The 20785-nt window shown below is 45.7% G+C and overlaps 2 protein-coding genes and 1 pseudogene across 3 annotated transcripts in view; 2 read left to right on the top strand and 1 right to left on the bottom strand.

Moving 5' to 3' along the window:
• The first annotated feature begins 847 nt into the window (after positions 1–847).
• On the top strand, positions 848–11317 carry Borcs7 (BLOC-1 related complex subunit 7). The gene is made up of 5 exons (XM_051199688.1): positions 848–1038; positions 9027–9089; positions 9198–9241; positions 10021–10041; positions 10808–11317. Exons 1-5 carry the CDS (start codon positions 901–903, stop codon positions 10857–10859), a joined length of 318 nt encoding a protein of 105 aa, XP_051055645.1. The 5' UTR covers positions 848–900; the 3' UTR covers positions 10860–11317.
• Positions 11318–14042: 2725 nt separating this feature from the next.
• LOC127233525 (forkhead box protein M1-like) lies at positions 14043–16155 on the bottom strand (annotated as a pseudogene).
• A 2973-nt stretch (positions 16156–19128) lies between these two features.
• As3mt (arsenite methyltransferase) overlaps positions 19129–20785 on the top strand; it is a 40834-nt gene continuing 39177 nt past the window's right edge. For both annotated transcript variants that reach the window (XM_051199846.1, XM_051199845.1), the window contains exons 1-3: positions 19129–19273; positions 19467–19594; positions 20272–20422. In XM_051199846.1, the coding sequence (XP_051055803.1) occupies positions 20360–20422 (63 nt within the window). In that variant the 5' untranslated portion in view covers positions 19129–19273; positions 19467–19594; positions 20272–20359. The remainder of the gene's footprint in view (positions 19274–19466; positions 19595–20271; positions 20423–20785) is intronic.

The raw sequence follows: 20785 nt of genomic DNA, 5'->3' as shown, positions 1-20785 counted from the left end.
AATCTTCGGGCAAGCTCAGGGATTGGTGAGATTTTTTTTTTTTCTTGTAGGCCTAGCCACTCTGCTGCCTCCGACTGGGAAAGGCAGTTATAGTCCTTTAGGACCCCTAGGGAAATGGTGAGGTCGGGGAGAGGGTGCTGGCCACTGTGTGCCTTGAGAGTTTACAAAATTTACAAAGCAAGTAGATAAAATTTATAAAGGAAGTATCTGCCACGGCAGGGAAAACTTTTCTTGATGCTTGAGTTGGCATGAATAGTCAACCCTAGCATCCTTCCGTTAGGCCTCACTTCCAAAGTAATTGTACGCAGACTCTAATTGAAAGGCTATTCATCAATTAAAAAAAAATGTTATTGATAAAAATATTAGGGATGTTGACATTTTTTCACATTAGTAATTTGAATTTAGGGTTATTTGTTCTTGGTTTGTGTCCTTTGACACTTTAAATGAAAAGTCCGTTAGAATTGAAAGAAACCTCTATTTTATTTTATAGAGTTCTAAAGTATTCCAGTCTGGCCTCAACTGGCCAAGGATGACCTCGAACTTCTGACCCTGCTGCCTGCACCTCGCAAATGCTGGGATTACAGGATTGTGCTACCAAGCCTAGTTTATACAGAACATAATTTGTAGCCACACTGCTGCTTAAATGGTAGAACTGGGTTGTAATCCAGTACTTCTGACTCAAACTGGAGATTCACCCAAGTTATGTTCTATCCTCTCCAGGGTGGCTTGCTTAGGCCTCTTCTTCCTTCCATTCTCACCAACTGAGTATTTTAAATCATTTTAGTAAGCAGTTCGAGCTAAGCGCACACGATCCTTCCTCTTCGCAGGATTGGGCGCTTTCACCTCTTTTGGCCCCAGGGACTCGCCGTCGTCCGGCTGAGGTGTTCGCCGGTTGAGACCATGGCGGCTGGCACGCCGGACTCGCAGGCACGATTTGGTCAGTCTGTGAAGGGGCTTCTCACGGAGAAGGTGAACACCTGCGGGACCGACGTGATCGCCCTCACCAAGCAGGTGCTGAAAGGCTCCCGGAGCTCCGAGGTGAGCGTGGGCGTGGCGTTCGCCGGGTTCGCGGGAGGGGCGGCGCGTTGCATGCTGGGAGCGAGGGCTGCAGGCCCCGGCGCCCGTGCATCCCGGCGCATCCGCAGTTTAGCGTGAGCCCACGTAGCTGGGAGAGGCGATGTGACTGGAGCCTGTCACTCGCAGCCAGCCCTCTCCTGGGCCTGCGCCTTCTCCGTACCGAGCCTTTCTTGGTCGTGGGGCCTCTCTAGTCCTCGGGCCGGGGTCGCTCTTCTCTGGGCCCTGGGATCTGTGCTCGACTGGTGATTGCGCCTCACTGACAGCTGTCAAAAATTGCATGGCTATGCGGTGCATGCCTTAAGTGGCTGCATAAGGACTCTGCATGCTGGGCCAACGGCAGCTCCACGAGTCCAGTTGCAAGGGCCCCAGCTTCTAAACCGCCCCCTTTCCCTTTTGAAGCAAGCACCTCCCGCCACCCCCTTTTTTCCTTTCCATTTCTGCTCCCCTACCCCTCCCTTCGCTCCCTTTCCCAATAAACTCCAAGTGGGTGTGTTTGCTGAGTTTGATGGTTCCTGCTTCAGCCCCCCAAGCCGCAGCAAAGAACACAGTATCTCTAGTGACTTTCGAAACTCGCCTTGGCCTTGCTCTCAACTTCCAAGACTCATTCATTGTACCCCCTTGTGGGTTTATTCTTTATTGTTCTGGCCAGTTCTTCCTTGTTTCTTAGAGTAGCCTTTTCCATTGAGCTGTTTTCCTCCTCTTTGACCCTCCTCCATCGGATTCTGTGAATTCAACTTTGCCTGTTGAAGTAGGTATCTACTGTAGAGAAAGTGTGTGACCACACAGGGACATGCGCATGTTGTGTTCGTAGCACTTGTCTTCATGAAGCATGCTCATGGACAAACGAAATGTAGTGACCTCACCGTTGCATTGCTACGTGTCTACTAAAGGGAGATCAAACGCATGGGGTGCCTGATGGGCAAACCTATAATCAGTTAACACAAGGGGCCTGGAATACATAAGGGACTATTTTAAAAACAGGAACACCAGCCGGACAGCGGTGGCACAGGAAATACTGGCAGAAAGAACGGGTTCCAACTGACTCTGCCTTGTCCACTTACTTATTCACTTAACAAATTCTTGAGTGCTTATTAACAGCTGGTACTCCGAGCACAGGTAATAACGGGACAGGGAGTGATGGCACATGTAGAGGCAGGCAGATCTCTGTGGGTTCGAGGCCAGCCTGGTCTACAGACTGAGGGAGTTCCAGGACAGGCTCCAAAGTTACAGAAAATCCCTGTCTCGGAAAAACAAAACAACAAATCCCCAAACCTTAAAAACCCAAAAAAACAGAGCATATGTCCATTTTGTTAATAACTATCCCATACATAGTTAAGACTTCCAGTTTTGCCTTTCTTAAAATGGAAGCCTAGAATAAACTTATAAAACAATTAGCGTGCAAATTTGTTTTTTAGATTTACATTAGTTCCCCTGCAGATACGTTCATTATCTTGTTCTTCCTTGATTTGGTCATGCTTGTTCTTAGTTTACTCATCTTCAATAAGTGGGTTACAGTTTCAACTTAGCTTTCACAGAGACACCAAGTATCTTCTTTTTCACTTGTTTCCCTGAGCAGTTGCAGTAATAGCACAGATTGTTCTCAGGTCTTTGGGTTTGTGTTGACAGAGTTTCTGTCCCACCCGGTCCAGAAGCCCTTAAGTCACAAATAAATACATAGAGGCTTCTATTAATTACAAAATGTTTGGCCTATGGCTAAGGCTTCTTATTGGCTCTCTTATTAGCTCATTTCTGTTAATCGGTGTATTTGCACATGGTCTTTGCTTACTGGTCATGCCAAGACCTCTTGCTCTGATGGCAGCTACATGGCATTTCTCTGGTAACTCACCCTCTAAATTCTTCCTTGAATCCTCCTAGTCTGGTAGCCCTGCATATTATACTTCCTGTTGGGCTATGTCCTGTCTGACCATTGAACTAAACAACTTTTTTCATCAACCTATAAGAGAGACATATATTCACAGCATACAGAAGAACCTCCCCCATTATTTCCTCTTTTCTGTCTAAATAAAAAGGAAGGTTTTAACTATAACATAGTAAAATTATATATAACAAAACATCTGTCAAGCAAAAACTATAGTTAACAATATTTAGTCCACTAATATTTGGCAAAGTTTAAAGAAAATATTCTGTCACCTATCTTTGTGAGTCTAAAGTTTTAAAGTAACTTATCTTTAATCATATCTAAGGAAAACAATAACCATAACTGTCTTCAACTCCATCAAAGACCCCAGAGGGTAATATATAAACTGTAGAACTGACAGACATTTCGCTGCCTGGACAGTCACCCATATTTCCTCTGTAATGTTGGGGCATCCCTCTTCATCCCATAGGCCATCGTGTCTGGCAGACTTTTTAATGAAGTAGGAATTGAAGGACCACCCTGTGCCTTGGCAAGTTCAGCAGCCACTTCTTGTACCCTGCTTGTCCAGTTTGGACTGTGTGCTGTCAAGCACTCCGGCAAGAGCAGGTTCTAGTTCAAATGGTTATTCCTGTCATGCTGAAGACAAACTCCATATGATTTTCTTTGATGCATATCTGCCTTTCTGACGTATTTGGTGTCACCAGGAGCAGTTGTGTCTTGTCATGACAAACCCTAATAAACCATTTTAAATGCCATATTCTGTAGGTCTTTGAAAGGTTTTGAAGAATACCTATCCATTTGAAATATATTTCTGTATGTCTAGAAAACCTGACAACATAACTATAAGTTTTGAGTATATAGGTGACTATCATAATCTGTATTTAATTATATGTTACATTTTAAAAAGAGCTGTTTAAACATAATACCTAAACAAGAGTATAAATTTACATATAACAAAATTGTCCTTAAATTTGTATCAATAAACCAAAATCCATACCAATGCAAAGTATTCATTTCTATATCATATTTCCCCCCCTTTTTTTGTTTAGAAAGTGAGATATTAGCTGTGATCATTAACCATTTATACCAACCCCGTTTAAATGAAAACTAACATTTATAAACAATATTTGGGAAATTGGGTGTCATACTCTCCAAACTGCTTCCTGCTGTTTGGGGGGCGCTGTCAATCCCAAGGGGATCCTGAGAAAACCTGGCCAAATCCTGGCTGTAGAAGTCTGAGGGTGCATCGTCTCAGCTCTTTTGGGTGTGGAAAATCACCTGGGCCACTGTTTCAGGGGGTCTTGCTTGATCAAACCAAATTAGTCTGGAAGGAATCCACAGCTTTTCATTTTCTGTGCAAACAAAAACAGAACCTCTTTTCCAAAGTAACATATCCTTATACTTGAATTTCGAAGTTAAAGGCATTTTCAAAATATATAGATTGGATTAATCCAGCAGCATTTATAACCAAATGTCTTTAGTAGCTATTGCTCCTTTTTTAGCAGTTAAACAATTCAAAGACAACAAAATAGCATACAGTATCTAGGCTCTTTGTGTATTTTCCATCTTTATGGGGCTTTTAAAAATATTTCTTTTGTTTCTATTTTTTATTTTATTTTATTTTATTTTATTTTTTTTGAGACAGAGTTTCTCTGTATCTTTGGCTGTCCTGGAACCCACTCTGTAGACTAGGCTGGCCTTGAAATCATAGCAATCTGCCTGCCTCTGCCTCCCAAGTGCTGGGATTAAAGGTGTGCGCCATCACGCCCAGTTACTCTATTTCTTTTTTAAAGACTTTCTTATTTTTCTTTTCTCTCCCAAGCCTACATATATTTTTAAACACACTGTAAACCCTTTAAAGGTTTTTATTTATCCAAATCAGTCTTCACTGTATACTTTTTTTTTTTTTCCTGACCATGAGTCTTTAATCTGCTAAACAGCATGGCTAGGATTAAAGCAGTGGCTGATTACTGGCTCCAGCCAGTTAGGCTTTCCAACTTGGTAGGCTGTGTTTGCTGCCAGCTCTAGGAGCTGTGTTCACTGTCTTGACTCTGGTCTATGCCCATAAACCTTTTTGTCTGTATGAGTAAAAGCTAAATCTGCCATGCAGCATGCTGTGGGGCTTGGAGACGGCCTCTGTGTACAGCGGCTGGAATATACCATGCGGTACTCAAGCCCAACTCCCACAGTGTCTCTGCACCTTGGCCTGCATGAGACAGTGAGGCTAGGAAGCCCACTGCCACCCCATTTCTGTGTGTTCAGAGCCCTTTTTAAGCCTTTGTTAGGTTCTACATGGGAATTCTTGCCAAACGTCTAGGTGCCATTTGTAGGTGGAAATTTTTGTCCTGCCTGGTCCTGTGGCTGTTTAGTCCCAAATAATCACACAGAGGCTTGTATTAATTATGAAAGGTTTGGCCAACGACTCAGGCTTCTTACTAGCTATCTCTCTCTTAATTATTAACCCATTTCTATTAATCTGTGTATCTCCACGTGGTCTTGGCTTACCAGTGATGCCTGGAGCTCTTACTCCCTTGGCAGCTTCATGGCATCTCGCTGGTGACTCACCCTCTGTGTTCTTCCCAGAATTCTTCTAGTCAGGTAGCCCTGTCTGTCCATCGACTGAAATAGTTTTATTCATCTGGGAATAAGAGCAATATATATTCCCAGCCTACAGAGGGACCTCCCCCATCAGGTTTGTGTATGAATGTTCACAGTGTCTGACTCATTAATTTAAGCCTGTTGTGTGGCTAGCTTCTACTGACAGTGGCTACAAAACCAGAGTCCCAACTGTACAGAAGTGTTTGTCTTTACTATACCCACAATTGTGCTCACTGACCTGCTGTTTTCTGCTGATATGCTTTGTGTGTTCCCATCTGACACAGTTTTTTAGAGTTTAGTGTCAGAAGGTTTGAAGAATTTAAAGAATTCCTATGCTTTTTCCAAGTATAAATTATGCACATTATGATTTCACCTTATGACACTATATCATCATTGAGCAAAATTCCTGTGTTCTGAGTTGTGTGTGTCAGTTTTGTTGGCAATCATATTGACTTTTCTTTTTTGGGACTTATAGATTCTATTTATTTTGTAGGAAATGCATGTGTATCATACACATCATACAAATGCATACACGTACTTTTTTCCCTAGATAAACAAATTGGATGAAGAAATGGTATAAATATGTTTAAATTTTAAAGAGGTGGGTTTTGAGCCAGTGGGATGGCTCAGCAGTAAAGGTGCTTGTAGTCAAGCTGACCCACTTGAGTTCCATCCCAGCCTGGGGCCCATGTGGTTGAAGGAGAGAACCAACTTCCAAAAATTATTCTCTATCTCCAATCCCTCTCCCTTCCACAGAATACATACATGTAACTAAACATTTTTGTAAAGCTGGGTATAGTAGCATATGCCTTTAATCCCAGCATTTGGGAAGTGGAGGCAGGCAGATCTCTCAATTTGAGGCCAGTCTAGTCTACAGAGAGTTCTAGCCCAGCAAAGGCTACATAGTGCATTCTAGCTTAAACAGGGCTACATAGTAGGACCTTGTATCCCCCCCAAAATTTTAAAAGATGGATTTATATTGGACTACTAGTATATATTGAACATCATAAGGAATTTACCTTACATGGGACTAGTTGGATATGATACCAAAAAATCACTGCCACATTGATTGCCTGTAGTAAATATTTTTAAAAAGGAAAGAAGGTAGAGTCAATGCTCACATTGTAAGGGAGAGACATAATAAAACCAGTGAAACACCCAACGCTTAAATAGTGAATAAACATTATCAAGAACATGAATCTCCGAGCAGAGAGTGGTGATGGGTCTCTGGGAAAGTGACACTTGCACATGCAGTGGACTGAAATGCACAGCAAGCATGTGGAGACCTAGGGCCAGAGCAGGGAGTTGCAGGTAGAACCATGGACTGGACAGGCCTTGAGATGAGAATGTGTACAAGGATTGGGTACCAGTCTGGCGGGTGCAGGAAGTGAGGAGAAATGCACTCTCTCCCGCAGCCAGGAGTGGTAAACAGGCTGTTCTCTTGCACACCTGTGCTCTAGGTACTCCGGTTGAGTCTTGTGCTAGTGAGGGTCACTGTGGGCCTTTGTGATTGTTAACGCTTGTGCAATGCTGAAGTGGCAGTATGAAACAAAACTTGTACCAGAATCAAGATTCTACACGTTTGTCACAAAGATGCTCTAGGATGCAGACTCATGTGAGCTTTCGGTTGAATGTCCTGCTGTAACTGTATGGTGTAGCGTGAGATTTGGAGCTTTAAAAGAGTAGTTGAGGAGATTCTCTCATGTGATTTGAATGAGAGTGGCCCTCATAGGCTCATGTATTTGAATGCTTAAGATTAGGAGGTGTGAAAAAAAAAAAAGATTAGGAGGTGTGGCCTTGTTGGAGGATCTGTGTCACTAGGGATGAGCTTTGAGATTTTAAAAGCCTAACCAGATCAAGTCTCTCTGCCTCCAACTTGTGGATAAGACATAAGCTCTCAGCTACTGCTCCAGCACAATGCCTGCCCGCTGCGGTGCTCCAGCACAATGCCTGTCCGCTGCTGTGCTCCCTGCCATCATGATGGTCATGGACTCATCTTCTGAAATCTTTTTAAGAAGATTTATTTATTTATTGTGTATACAGTGTTCTGCCTGCATGTTTGCTTGCAGGCCAGAAGAGGGCACCGGATCTCATTACAGATGGGTGTGAGCCACCATATGGTTGCTGGGAATTGAACTCAGGTCCTCTGGAAGAGCAGCCAGTGCTCTTAACCCCTGAGCCGTCTCTCCAGCCCCATCCTTTGAAACTTTAAGTAAATCCCCAGCTAAATGCTTTTATAAATTGCTTAGTTATGGTGTTTCTTCACAGCAATAGAAAAGTAAGATCTCCCTCTCACTTTCATATGGCCAGCGATTCACACACACACACACACACACACACACACACACACACACACACACACACACACACACACACCCCACTGATTTGTAGATAGATTCCCCCAGTCCTTAAGCTTCTTCTTCGCAGGCCTTTTTTCTTCACATTTTCTCTCTTTGTATCCCCAGACTTGTGGGAGAGGTTTGAGACAGGGCTTCTCTGTGGTGCTGCCTGTCCTGGAACTCACTCTGTAGACCAGGCCAGCCCCAAACTCAGAGATCCACTCTGCCTCCTGAGTGCTGGGATTAAAAGTGTGTGCCACAACCTGCACCTGGCTGACCCACAGACCCTTAAGTCTGCCCCCCCCACTTTTATTCTTTCTCCTTGGAGCAGGGTCTCATGGAGCCCACCAGTACAGAGCTCCCTGTGTACCGGGAGGTACATTACATTTCTAGCCCTTTTGCTTCTACTCTAGCATGCTGGGATTCCTGGCGTGTGCCACCATGCCCAGTTTATGCAGTACTTGGTATCGAACCCAGGGTTTCGTTCACCTGAGGCAGGCATCCTACACCCACTAAACTTCAGCCTCAGCCAAATTCTGTTTTTGTTTTTAGATGTATACAATTTTATGTGTATGAATGTTTTATCTGTGTGTATGTATGTGTACTATGTGTGTGCCTGGTTAATGCAGAGGTCAAAAGGGGGCATCGGATCCCTTGCCTGGGAGCTATGGATGGTTGTGATAAATCATGTGTGTGTGGGAACCTGCTGTCCTCTGTAAGAGCAGCAAGTGTTCTTAGCTACTGAGCTGTCGCTCCAGCTCCTGAAGTTAGTGGTCCAGCCAAAGCAGTTTTTCTGACTTCTCCCAGTACTTGGTGAACAGGCTGTGTGGAGAGCTTGGTAGCTATGGAACCCTGATTCTTGAGGAGACTGTATGTGTGGAGCCTGTATCAGAACTGCCATTGTGCCAGTGAGATGGATTTCCTTTCTCCGTGCTAGGGATTGAAGCAGACCTGCCAAGCTAAGTCAACATCCATTTTTATATTTTCTTATTTTGAGACAGAGCCTCACTAAATTACCCAACCTTACTGTAGTTCAGGCAGGCATTGAACTTGTGACCCTCTTGCCTCAGCTTTCCTAGGTCAGTGTCTGAGGTGGGGATTTTAATCATAACTGTTTTATTTCTGTCTTCCAGCTGCTGGGCCAGGCAGCTCGAAACATGGTCCTACAGGAGGATGCCATCTTGCACTCAGAAGATGTAAGAAACAGTCCCTCTTTCCCCCCCCCCCCCCGATGGTGTATGGTGTGTGTGTGGTTTTATGACCACAGGGGAGTGGACAATTCTATTTCTCTCTGTATTTTGCAGAGTTTAAGGAAAATGGCAATAATAACGACACATCTTCAGTACCAGTGAGTATGCCGTAACCAGCAGTCACTGACTGCAGCATCCTTACCCTCAGCCTGAGCTCACCATTTTTTTTCCTGCATCAGCGCATCTTTCCATGGAGGTGGGGGTGGGGAGAGGTGAGAGGGTGAGGTGGTGGCGGGAGTGGGATGGAAGTGGGTCGGTTGATCAAGGGGAAAGATGCTGAGGCTTCAGGGAACGTTGAGATGGGAGTGTGGAGCTGGAGCCACTTGTTTTGAACTTGCCTGTGATAACTGGGAGCTCTACAGGGGAAGAACCCATGGGGGCGGAGCTTACAGAAGCAGGTTACCACCCTGCGGGCACCTGGGAGACCTTGGTCAGAATCTGTCCACTCTGAGCTCAGTGTCTTTCCTCTCCTGGAGACTGGAGTGTGGGTAACGGGCATCCTGCATATAACACAGCACCAGCAACACAAAAAAAATCTTTGAGGTTCTTATGCATAGACAGTGCCTTCATTGTAATTTTGAAGAAAACTATAATTGAATTTGCCTTTTGTTGTATTTTTTTCTTGTATTTTGTATGGTTGATAAGGTGCTTGCATACCCTATTGGGATTATGTGGCTGAGAATTCAAGTCTGTCAGAGCTAATGTTGAAGCTGTTTTTAGGTGTGTATATATTAATTGTGTGGTTACTAGTCTTCACGTAATTATACTAAGTTTAAGCTAGGAATATTTATTCTGCCTGTGTGATCTATTGATGATAACTTCTCTTGGTTCACTGGGTCTCCCTGTTTCTTTCCTTTTTTTACCCTTCCCAACCTAGGCAAGAAGCTATTCAGAAGAAGTAAGTGACCTCAGAGGTGGTGGGTGGGGCTGACTGAAGCATGCTGGGAGTGGCACCTCAGAGGTGGTGGGTGGGGCTGACTGAAGCATGCTGGGAATGGCACTGCTGTACCTAGGATCACTGGAAAACTGGGTGACACGTGCCTTTAAATGACCATGCTCTGGAGAGCTTTTTAGAATTTGAAGAACATGGTGTATTTTAAAGGTGTGCAGAAACTGGATTCACTGCCTGTTAAGTTCTGGAAGGCTATAGAGGTCACCTTTAGGAATAGACATCTGTTCATACTGGTAATATTCATAAATAGAGCAAACATGTTAAAATCATTAATTTTATTAGCGATATTAAGTTTTTGTAAGCCTCTTTTCTTTTAAATGTAAGGCCTCTCACTATGTAGTCCAGGCTAACCCTGAACTCACAGACCTGCCTCCGTTTCCTGAGTGGTTGGTTACAGATGTGTGCCTGCACACAAACCCTTCTTCGTAGTCTACTGTCCTCCCCAGCCTTGTGATGGAGTCATGCTGTATTCCCATGGTGGCTTCAAACACCTGGGTTCAAGTGACCCTCCCCTTGCCTTAGCCTCCCGAGTGATGGGACAAACGATTGTGCCACAGTGCCAGACTCAGAATTTAAACACCTCTGAGGCCCAAGTGGACTGATGCAAATTTTGACGTAGGTGTAACAAGATTGATGCATTAAAGGATAGACCATACAAAGAAATGTCTTTCCTGCTCTCTTCAGACAACCCTTTTCTCTTTTTGATTTCTAGTGTTGAACAGTCACCTGACCTACAGGACCAGTTGAGTCATTTATTGAAGTAGCATGTCATATGTCATAACAGTAATTGACTTCTTTGCCTGCTGCTGACGGGCATCCATTTTACACAGCCATCACGATGGGCTTGGTTTCCATTTTCATCTCCAAAAGTTCATGTGGAAAAGACTTGTGAAAAGAAGCCAGGTGATTGAACTTGGAATCACTATTTTGTTTTTTGGGTTTTTTTTGGTTTTTTTTTTTTTTTTTTTGAGACAAGGTTTTTCTGTGTAACCCTGCCTGTCCTGGAACACATTCTGTAGACCAGACTTGACCCTAACTAACTCAGAGATCTGTCTGCCCCTGACTCCTGAGTATGGAGACGAAAGGCGTGCACCATCACTGTTTGTCCTTGGAATTGCTTCTTAAATTGAATTGACCCATGTTCTTATCAGATATTTAAGTTGTATTTAATTTCATATTAAAATCAATAAGTTCAATCATTAGCACTGAAAATAAAAGACACCTTAGCTTGCTAAAAGCTGTATTGCTGTATTGTCTAACGTGATCCATAAACACATTGGTTATCTTTTTTTTGTTGTTGCTTTTGAGGCAGTGGGTCCCTGTGTAGCCTGCTGGTTTTGAATTCACAGTCCTGCTGCTGTCTCTCAAGTGCTGGGATGACAAATCACCACACCTAGCCACTGAGTAACAGATAGTCTCAGGTACTTGGGAGGCTGAGGCAGGGGGATCTCTTGAGCCCAGGAAGTTGAGACCATCCAGGTCAATACAGTCTTCCTGTCTCCAAGAAGAAGGGACAGAGGGAGGGGCTTCTATTGTGAACATGTGAGAATTTTAAAAGACATTTCACCATTCTTTCAAGAATTTTCATTTAATGGACACAAAACATGGATAATGGCTGTTGTTTCCTTTCATAGTCACAGCAGATTCTTACATAAAAATCAGGTCAGGGACATCCTCTCTGGCCAGCTGCAGCCCCTTGCCTTGACCTTTATTCCTGCCTCCTTTTTCCTGTGACTCTTGATTAAGTGACCTTGGTTCATTTTGTAATCCTTTATAGCCATTCCATTCCCTTCACATTTGGAAGTAAGGTCTTGCAAGTAGATCTGCTGATAATTAAATAAAGTTAAAAAAAATGAAGTACATAGAGGGGGGTCTCAAACAAAACGGAAAGTCTAAAAAGATATAAAACTGTAATTGTTACAGATTAGTTTGTAAAAGTGTCGCCTCAACCAATAAAGTATAAACTAATAAATGTGTCAGTGACACATTTATATATAAAATGAATTAGATTCGAAAGCAGTTCTCTCTCAGCTTAATGCTAAAAATTTGGTCAATGTAAAAATGTTTGGCTCCTTATAAAGACATGACATTACAAAACTAGTATTTTAAACAAAGTATCAGATCAATTATGAGAAACAACCCACAAAGTGCTAAGGAAGTGTGGCAGCTAAAATGGCATTTGCTTGTTTTGCCATTTCTATGAATTCCACAAACTGGCAAAGAACAGACCTTTTCCATACACTCCAGCATATAAAACATGACCATTAAAAGCTGCTGAGATGGATCAAAAGTTAAAAACACTTGGTGCTTTAGGAGAAGGCCCAGGTTCAGTTCCCAGCACCTACTTCAGACAGCTCACAACTGTTTGTAATTATAGCTTCAAGGGATCTAATGTCCTCTTCTGGGTCCCTCAGATACCTGCATTCCTATATACATGCCTGAACACACACATACATATTGATACACATAAAAATAAACATTAAAATAATTACAATTGATTTGCTAAAGAAAATGTGATTTTCATTTAAAATTATGTGTATGGATGTCTTGCCTGAATGTATGTCTATGTATCACATGTGTGTAGTGCCTAAGGAGACCACAAGTGTTGGATCTCCTGGAGCTGGAGTTCCAGGTAGTTGTGAGCCATCATGTGGATTCTGGGAATCGAACTCCGATCCTCTGGAAGATCAGCAAGTGCCCTTAAGTGCGGAGCCATCTCTTCGGCCTTTGAAGACTCTTAGGGATCTGGCTCCCTTTGAAAGCTCTGCTTTGTTTTCTAGTTACAAAAAAAGTTCAGGGTGGCCAGGGCTATGTAGTGAAACATTACCTCACATTTTCTGTTCGTGTTTGTGTGTTCGTGTGTGTGTGTGTGGGGGGTGAGGGGGTGAGGGGGTGAGGGGGCAAGCACATGTGGAGGTTAGAGGGGTAACTAGTGGAAATCAGTTCTCCCTTCCATCATGAGGGTCCTGGTGGCCAAACTCAGGACTTCAGCCTTGCTTGCAAAGGCCCTTACCTGCTGAGCCTTCTTGCCAGACTAAAGCTTTATATCTTGAAACATGGCTCTGGGCATTTGACCAAAATCTGCCTTCCTGGTCTGTCCTACAATTGCTAGCCCAATAGTTTTCCAAAAAAGTGTGTGGCAATCTTCTCAAGACCATCCTTGGAGATAAGGGGGAAAAAAAACGGGAAATTTTCTGTATCTGATAATTTTTTTAAAACATCTTTTTTCTTTAAATTTATGTATGTATTGCCACCCTGGGTTTTTTTCAGTAGGTAGTTACAGTAGTGTCATTATGTTCGCTTGTGTATTGGAGCTTAGGGTGGCAGTTCAGGGTGGCTTCCTCCTGCTCAGGCCTCAGCCTGGGCTCTCAAGGCTAGATTCTCTGGCATGACCGGGAACACTATCAGAGAAACACCTCACAGGACTCATGTGAGTGGCATACCCACCCCCACACACCCATTCCAACGAGCTTTTACAGCACATTTCTTCTTGCAGGACCACTGGCTTGGAAGCGTGGGGGTGTCAGGAAAGGACAGTAAGCGGGACCTGGCAGGCCAACCTGTGTGTCTGGGTGTCTACAGCAGAACCCACAAGTGTGGAAGAAACTGCACCGCAGGTCCCTCCCCCACAGGACACAAGCAAAGTGCACCCCTGTCCCCCTACCCACCCCTGGCCGTCTCTAGATAATGACCTAAGGAAATAAGCTTACTTTATAATTAGAGGACAATTTGGGGCTTACAGCATTTACAAGGGCTACCCTGCCAGGAGCAGCCGGTGAGCGGTGGCTTAGATGTGACTACCGTCTTGGCATAATTAGGTAAGGGCACAGCTGCGCCCTTGCCCGCTAGCTCCCCCCAGGACTTGGGGTACACTGAGCCTTGCACTAACCAGCCACATAGGTGCCAGGATAGTGGGCAGCTTGAGTGACAAGGGTGAGGCCTGGCTTCTAGTGAAGCTCAGGGATGAACTGAGACCAGTTGATGATGTCAGGGCCCACAGGGTCCTCCTCCAGGCCAGGGAAGCTGATGTCCAGAAGGAACTTACTGAGGCTGTCATTCATTGTGTTCAGGACCAGACTTTCTGTGAGAGAATGGTTGGCTGAAAGGCTGGGGTCCTGAGGCTGGGGGGGGGGGGAGCTTGACTTGGGGACCTCCAGATGTGGGGGCAGAGAGCTGCTAAAGGGGTCAGAGGCAAGGTCAAAGGGTTCTGAGTTGAGCTCCCGGGGTGAGTCAAAAAGGGGAACACATTTCAGAGGTGTGGTATTCAGCTCCATCAGCCCCAGGGAGTCAGGCAAGGGGCCAAAGGCACCCTGAGGGGTTTGACTGGGCTGAGATCTAACCCCCCCAACTCTGGCTGGGGGTGTCAGCCCACAGGACTCAGGGGTTCTGGTGAGCATGGAGTTGCTAGGAGTGGAAGAGATGGGCAGTGTCTCCTTGATGGGGGTCTCAAAGGGTCCTCCCTCCTCCTGAGGGCAGCTGAGCTGGGATGCAGGCTCTGAAGAATCTGCCAGGAGTAGGGACTGCATGGCTGGTTGCAATGTGCTGGGGTCCTCTGAAAAGAGCAGTTCAGGCTCATCCAGAGTCAAAGGTGCTGTTTCCTCCGAGACCGGCTCACCTTCCTCTTCTCTCTTCACTTAGTCACCTGAGACGCTCCAGGTTGGGGACTTGAGCCCAATGATGGACTTCTTAGGCTTTGAGATGGGAGAGCAGGAAGAATCTTCCCAGGAATTGGATAGTTCCTCTTTCAGTGATGCACATGGAGAGGGCCACCCTTCCAAGGGAGGGCTCTCCGCTTTGCTAGGCCTCTCTAAGTGTGCCAAGTCCTCCCCAGGCTGGATTTCTTCCTCCTTAATGGACTGAATAGGGAGCAAAGGCAATAGCCCTTCTTCAAGCAGGGGTTTCTCCTCCTTCACTGGTCCTGCAGCAAGAAGTAAGGTTACCCTTCATTGGCTAGCAGTACTTTGGGTGCAGTTTGAATTTGCTTGAAGCTGCCAGAGGCAGTGGCATCTTCACCGAGGGCTGTAACACCAGAGATTGGTTCACTGGGAACTGGATGGGCACCAGGTATGAGCCGACCCGTGGGAGCAGGGGCTTCATCTTTTGATGGGCACCCATTGGGAGTTCAGTTTTTATGGTCACATTTCTACAGAGCTCAGGATTGGGCTGTTTCTGCTGAGGTTTCCAAGTGCTTGGGCAATTGTGGAAAGCCTGGGTCACTGGCTTAAACACTTGGTCTAATGTCAAGTATCAATTGGCACTTGGGTGAATGCTCCAGAAAGAGACCTTGCAGATGTCTCCAGAACAAACATGTCGTGGAGAGAAAGGTCATGATGAATAGTTCTTCCAGCCTGGCTTGGCAGTGTGCTTAAAGTAGGGGAAGTGGTCCTCCATCCAAGTGGATGTCCTTCAAGGCTGCTGATTGCAAACTGTATCATGTCCGTGAAAGAGTAAGGTGGCCCCTCAGACGCAGAGTCCTGCCAAGACGTGGATGCTCCTGAGGGCCCCTCAACACGATTCCACTCCAGGTGACAATTCTCCTTCTCTTCTATCCCCTGCTTAATGCTGCAGGGACCCAGCCGGTCGGAACTCATCTCCCCAGCCCCTGGACGTTGGTTAAGCTGTTGCTCAGCGTGCAGTCCACTATTTCACAGCCAACACATCTTTCCTGTCTTGCCTTGGAAGGGCTCCAGGTCGTTTGGTTTTGCCCTTAGCTGCTGGCTTTGGTCTCGGGGATCACGTCTGTCCTCTTGGAATCACTGCTGGTTTCAGCTTGAGGCTGGGGACCAAGCGGGTGAGAGGACAAGGATGAACTTGTTGGGCCTCTGCTGCCACTCTCTTTCCCTTTGGCGGTTAGTGCTGTGGTGATGCCCTGGATGTGGGCATTGTTGGGGATGGCCACCCCCTGTGTGTTGGGCATGATGGGGTGGTTAATAATCATGATTCCATCTGGAAACTTGCAAGAACTGGACCCTGCCTCCTCCTGGGAGGCCTGTGCTTGATTGGCTCCTGCTGGGCAGGGCGTCTCTTTGTTTCCTCCTCTGATGTTTCACCTGGGGGCATTTTGAATAAGAAGGGGCAGGCTCCATTGATAATCAGTGGCTGATGGGGATGGCTGGTTGTCATCATGAAACTGTGTTCTCACTCTCCATTGAGAATCACAAGCATTGATCCTCACAGGCCCAGGCAATGGATCCAGCAGGGTGGCCAGGGTGGGGGTGAAGCCCAGGCCTATTTTTTTTTTTTAAATCTTTAATCCTGGCTTCTGGGAGGTGGGGGCAGGAGGACCTGAAGTCCAAGGCTGGCCTCAGCTACAGTGGGACCAGCCTGGAGTAAAGACCCTTTCTCAGGGTTTCACTTCCTCAAGAGATTAATTTTGCTATTGTTTGATACAGCTTGCTTGAAGAGCTCAGAGTGCCTGCCCTTCAGCAGAGATGATATACAACACGGGGGCTATATGTGTATGACTCTGGGGTCATTTCCAGGAATCAACCTTGACCACTAGGAAACACCTCTAAAGCCAGAATACAACCGTGTCAGCAGAGGCCCTGACTTATCAGAATGATTGCTAGTCAGCATCCCATCCGGAATCAGCCCAGTGTACCTGCCACCAGGAGGGAGGGTGGCAGTAACTGAGGTTGGTAGTGGTGTGCTTACTGTGATTACCAAGTGATTCTTGTGACTAAACCACAGGCAAACGATAGCAAAGATGAGAACATCCTCTCCCTGTCTTCTGGCTGACACAAATATGTCATTGTAACAAGGAGAAAGTAACTGCTTGGTTCAAACAGCTCATTTTATGGGGAGAATGTTTTGTTCAGAAGAGCTTTGTTTTTGTTATGTAAGTGCTAAAAAGTACACGATGCCTATGAAAGTGGTCATTTAAAAAATTATTTATTTTTAAAACATTTATTTTTATATTTTTAAAGCATGCAATGTATGTGTTTATTGAATGCTAACCATCCTCCAACTATATTGAATTGTGAGGAAACACTTTGGAGTGTTTAACAATTAGCTGTGACTTTCAGCAAGTTATTTAACCAAGGAAAGTTAGAGCAGGAACTCAGGGCAGGAGCTTGAAGCTAAAATCGTGGAAGAACTCTGCTTCCAAACCTGTTCTTCTGCTCATGCCCAGCCAGCTTTCTTGCACAACACCTGCTCAGGGGATGCCCCTTAATGTTTTATTTTTATTTTATGTGCATTGATGTTTTGCCTACATGTGTGTCTGTGAGGTATCAGATCCCCTGGAGTTACAGACAGTTGTGAACTGCCATGTGGGTGCTGGGAATTGAATCCAGGTCTCTGGAAGAACAGCCAGTGCTTTTAACCACTGAGATCACTCCAACCCTGGGTTTGTTTTTAAATATTTAAAAGAAAACTTTACATTAATTTATTCATGTATGTGTGAATGCTGTGGTCTTATTGTGGCGATCAGAAGACAAGCTACAGGAGTCAGTTCTCAAGTGCTTTCCAGGGATGGAAATGAGGTTCAGAGTCTTGGTGGCAGCACTGTTACCCACTGAGCCATCTCACTGTCACCCTATTAACTTCAATAACAATTAATTGACAACAGGGAATTTGGTAACTTACTAGGCGGATTTCAACCATATATATATATATATATATATATATATATATATATATATATACACACACACACACACACACACACACACATATATATAATGACATTGGATTGAAAACAGAAAGATAATTTCATAAGAGTGCACTTTGCTATCTAGACATCCTTTTATTTATCTTGATGAATAGCAATCTTTGATTCAACCACAAAGCAAGTAAGTCATACAATCAAATGCAGGGTGGTTGAGAGGGCAGAGCTGTGAAAGCTAGAAGCATTTGCACACAAGCCTGATGCTGGATTCCCAGGACCCACTGTAGAAGGAGAGAACTAACTTGTGAAAGTCACCTGTCTCCATACATGGGCCACGGTGCTCTCGCACATAGGCACAAACCAAACAGTTTAAAAGGCATACACATGTAATGGTGGGAACAGAAACACTGTTTAAAAATACATCCTGGCTGGCTAGGTGGCTCAGCAGGAATAAACCAAAGAACCCAGAGAATGGTATATTGGGATTCAAGCTTCAAGCTGAAGATCAGAAAAGCAAAGCAGCCAGCCACTAGCTCTCACCTCTACCTCATCTAAGACCAAAGGGGCCATCCTCAGACTGCCCCTGACCTCGCTGCTCCTCAGATTCACTCGGACTGTTATGCTCTCTGTAACCTGGCTGGAGACTCCTGAGACTGACTCCTGAAGACCCTGCTCCTATCTTTTATTATCGCTCTAGTGCTGGAATTAAAGGTGCGAGTTCTGTTACTCTTTTAGACTGATTCAATCTTGTGTAACCCTGGGTGATTTTCCTATGTTGCCCACGCTGTCCTGGAACTAGCTTCATAGATCAGGCTGGCCTCAAACTCAGAGATCCTCCTGCCTTTGCCCAGTCTCTAGTCTCTTGAGTGCTGCAGTTAAAGGCACAGCATCATGCTTGATGACCGCAGAATTCACAGAGCTGTGTGCTGAGGGCAGCTGAATGCTAGAGATATAAATGACACGTCAGTGAACAACTTCATGAGCCGGACAGAAGAAAGGTGATTGCATTACACAAGGAGAAAAATAGATATGGGTGTTCATTTAAGGCACACACAGAGTTTATAAATGAAACTCAGTGGATCAGTAAAGGAAGATGTTAACTAATAAAACCATTGTACAGGATGCAAGGACTCCAAGGTGACAATGAGACCCAGCAAGCGGTGTGTAGGGCTAAATGGCCGTGGGAGGGTTTTGCACGGCTGCGCGGTTGCAGGTCAGCCAGGGGCGGGGCCTCGGCGCGCTGCTCTCTAGCGAAGTGGAGGGGTAACCCCAGGAGTGGGTGAATCAGTGAGTACCTGTCCCTCCTGCCTTCTGCCTAGTCCCCTTGGTGACCTCTGCCTTCCCACAGGCCCACACCACCCCCACCCTGCCGCTCCCTCTGGGCAGCCCAGTAGGGCTGCCTGTGCCTGGCTGAAGGCCTGGGCTCCTTTCCTCTCTGCCCTGCGTGCTGCCCTCCCTCCATCTTGCCCGCAGCCCGGGCCCTCTCAGTGTGGTAACCCCATTTAGCCTCTGTTCTCTCTCTTGTCAGTGGCCGCTCCCCGAGACGCTGAGATCCGCAAGGACGTTCAGGTGCGGGTCCTAGGGAATGGTTGTGTGGGGTCGCTGGGTTTACGGGAGTCTTGCCAGCAAGCAGCTTCTCACAGCGCACCCTGGGGGAGGAGAGGTCAGGGTCAGAATTCGCCCTGAGCAAAGGCCTTGAGCTCTGCAGGCAACAACTCTAGTCTTTTTTCTCCTGGCTTCCTTTCCTTGGCTGTTGAGTCAGAACTACTACGGGGATGTACTGAAGACATCTGCAGACCTCCAGACTAATGCCTGTGTCACCCAGGCCACGCTGGTCCCCAAGTACATCCAGGAAACTCTGAAGAATGTCCATGAAGACGTTACTTCCAGGTCATGCAATCTCCAGACTGCAATTTTCCCGAACTGGTCACTTGAGAATTTAGCCCTCTCTGTTGGCTATCCTGCTCCTCCGCTGAATCCCTCCCCACTGCAGGAGACATTCAGGCTCCTTGGACCCTGACAGAGGTTCACGTTGTTAATAGATTGGTTCACACTTTCTGAACGGCCATGGCTCCTTCGTCTTGCCTTTCCCTGGCATAATATTGCCCACACAGAGAGCAGTTACCGTACCTGCATCTCCAACACCTCACTGAAGGCCTGCTGGGGTCAGGAAGCCTTCTTCCCCAACCACTACAGCACCGGCTCCCAGAGGCCCTCACTGCCCATTCCCAGCGGCTCTCACGCCTGTCAGTCAATCATGGGAATGGTTTTCCACACTGTAGTTTTTACCTCTCAAGTTACAGAACGTGCACCTAGGGATCAGAATACTTTTCCTGTCAGTGCCTTAGATGTATTTATTCAACAAATGTTTTAGATGGTTTTCTTGAGTCTTGCCACCTTGCATGGTGCCCAGCAATACTGTGCTAGGGCAGACAAGGCCCCCGTTTAGTGGGAGAGACAAAACAGAAATATCCGTGGATGATGGAGGAGCGGAGGGAGGGAAGTATACATTTCCCATCTGAGAATTTTCTAGTCTGTTTTTAAAGCATGTCTTTTCCATTTCTCAGGTATTATGGCTGTGGTCTGGTTGTCCCTGAGCGCCTGGAAAGCTGCCAGGTTTTGGATCTGGGTTGTGGAAGTGGCAGAGATTGCTATATGCTTAGCCAGCTAGTTGGCGAGAAGGGACATGTCACTGGGATAGACATGACTAAGGTCCAGGTAAGGCAAAGGTTCTTCCCGCTGTTCTTCGCGGTACTTAAGAAGGCTGCGGGTTTGGTTGCTGTCATTTGTGCCTCTGGTGACCTAGATGAGTTGAAGACGGTGACAATCAGTGACTGTCCCGGATAAGTCACTCAGAGGTTTAACCTGATAGATGACCCAGGTGCTCTTCCTCTTCTCCTTTCTTTACCCTTCTGTCCAGAAAGATTTGTCATTGGAAAGAGGTTAACTCAAGCAGGACTCACAAAGTTGGGAACCTCTGTCCCAGGCTGTTGCATGTCTTACATGTCTCACAGGGGAAGCACATGGCATTCGTAATAGGAAAGATTTATTTTTGAATAATGCTGATCACCAAATCTGTAT

The sequence above is a fragment of the Phodopus roborovskii genome, unplaced genomic scaffold (genome assembly GCF_943737965.1).
Source record: "Phodopus roborovskii unplaced genomic scaffold, PHOROB, whole genome shotgun sequence".
Lineage (NCBI taxonomy): Eukaryota > Metazoa > Chordata > Mammalia > Rodentia > Cricetidae > Phodopus > Phodopus roborovskii.
Note: the sequence above shows the minus strand (reverse complement) of the source record. Positions and strands in the feature narration are given on the sequence as shown.

Excerpts from the sequence above, each read along its gene's own strand:
- Borcs7 (XM_051199688.1), top strand. The coding sequence starts at position 901 with ATGGCGGCTGGCACGCCGGACTCGCAGGCACGATTTGGTCAGTCTGTG. Across the intron at positions 1,039-9,026 it reads AAGGCTCCCGGAGCTCCGAG|CTGCTGGGCCAGGCAGCTCG; the intron begins GTGAGCGTGGGC and ends TCTGTCTTCCAG. Across the intron at positions 9,242-10,020 it reads ACGACACATCTTCAGTACCA|GCAAGAAGCTATTCAGAAGA; the intron begins GTGAGTATGCCG and ends TTCCCAACCTAG.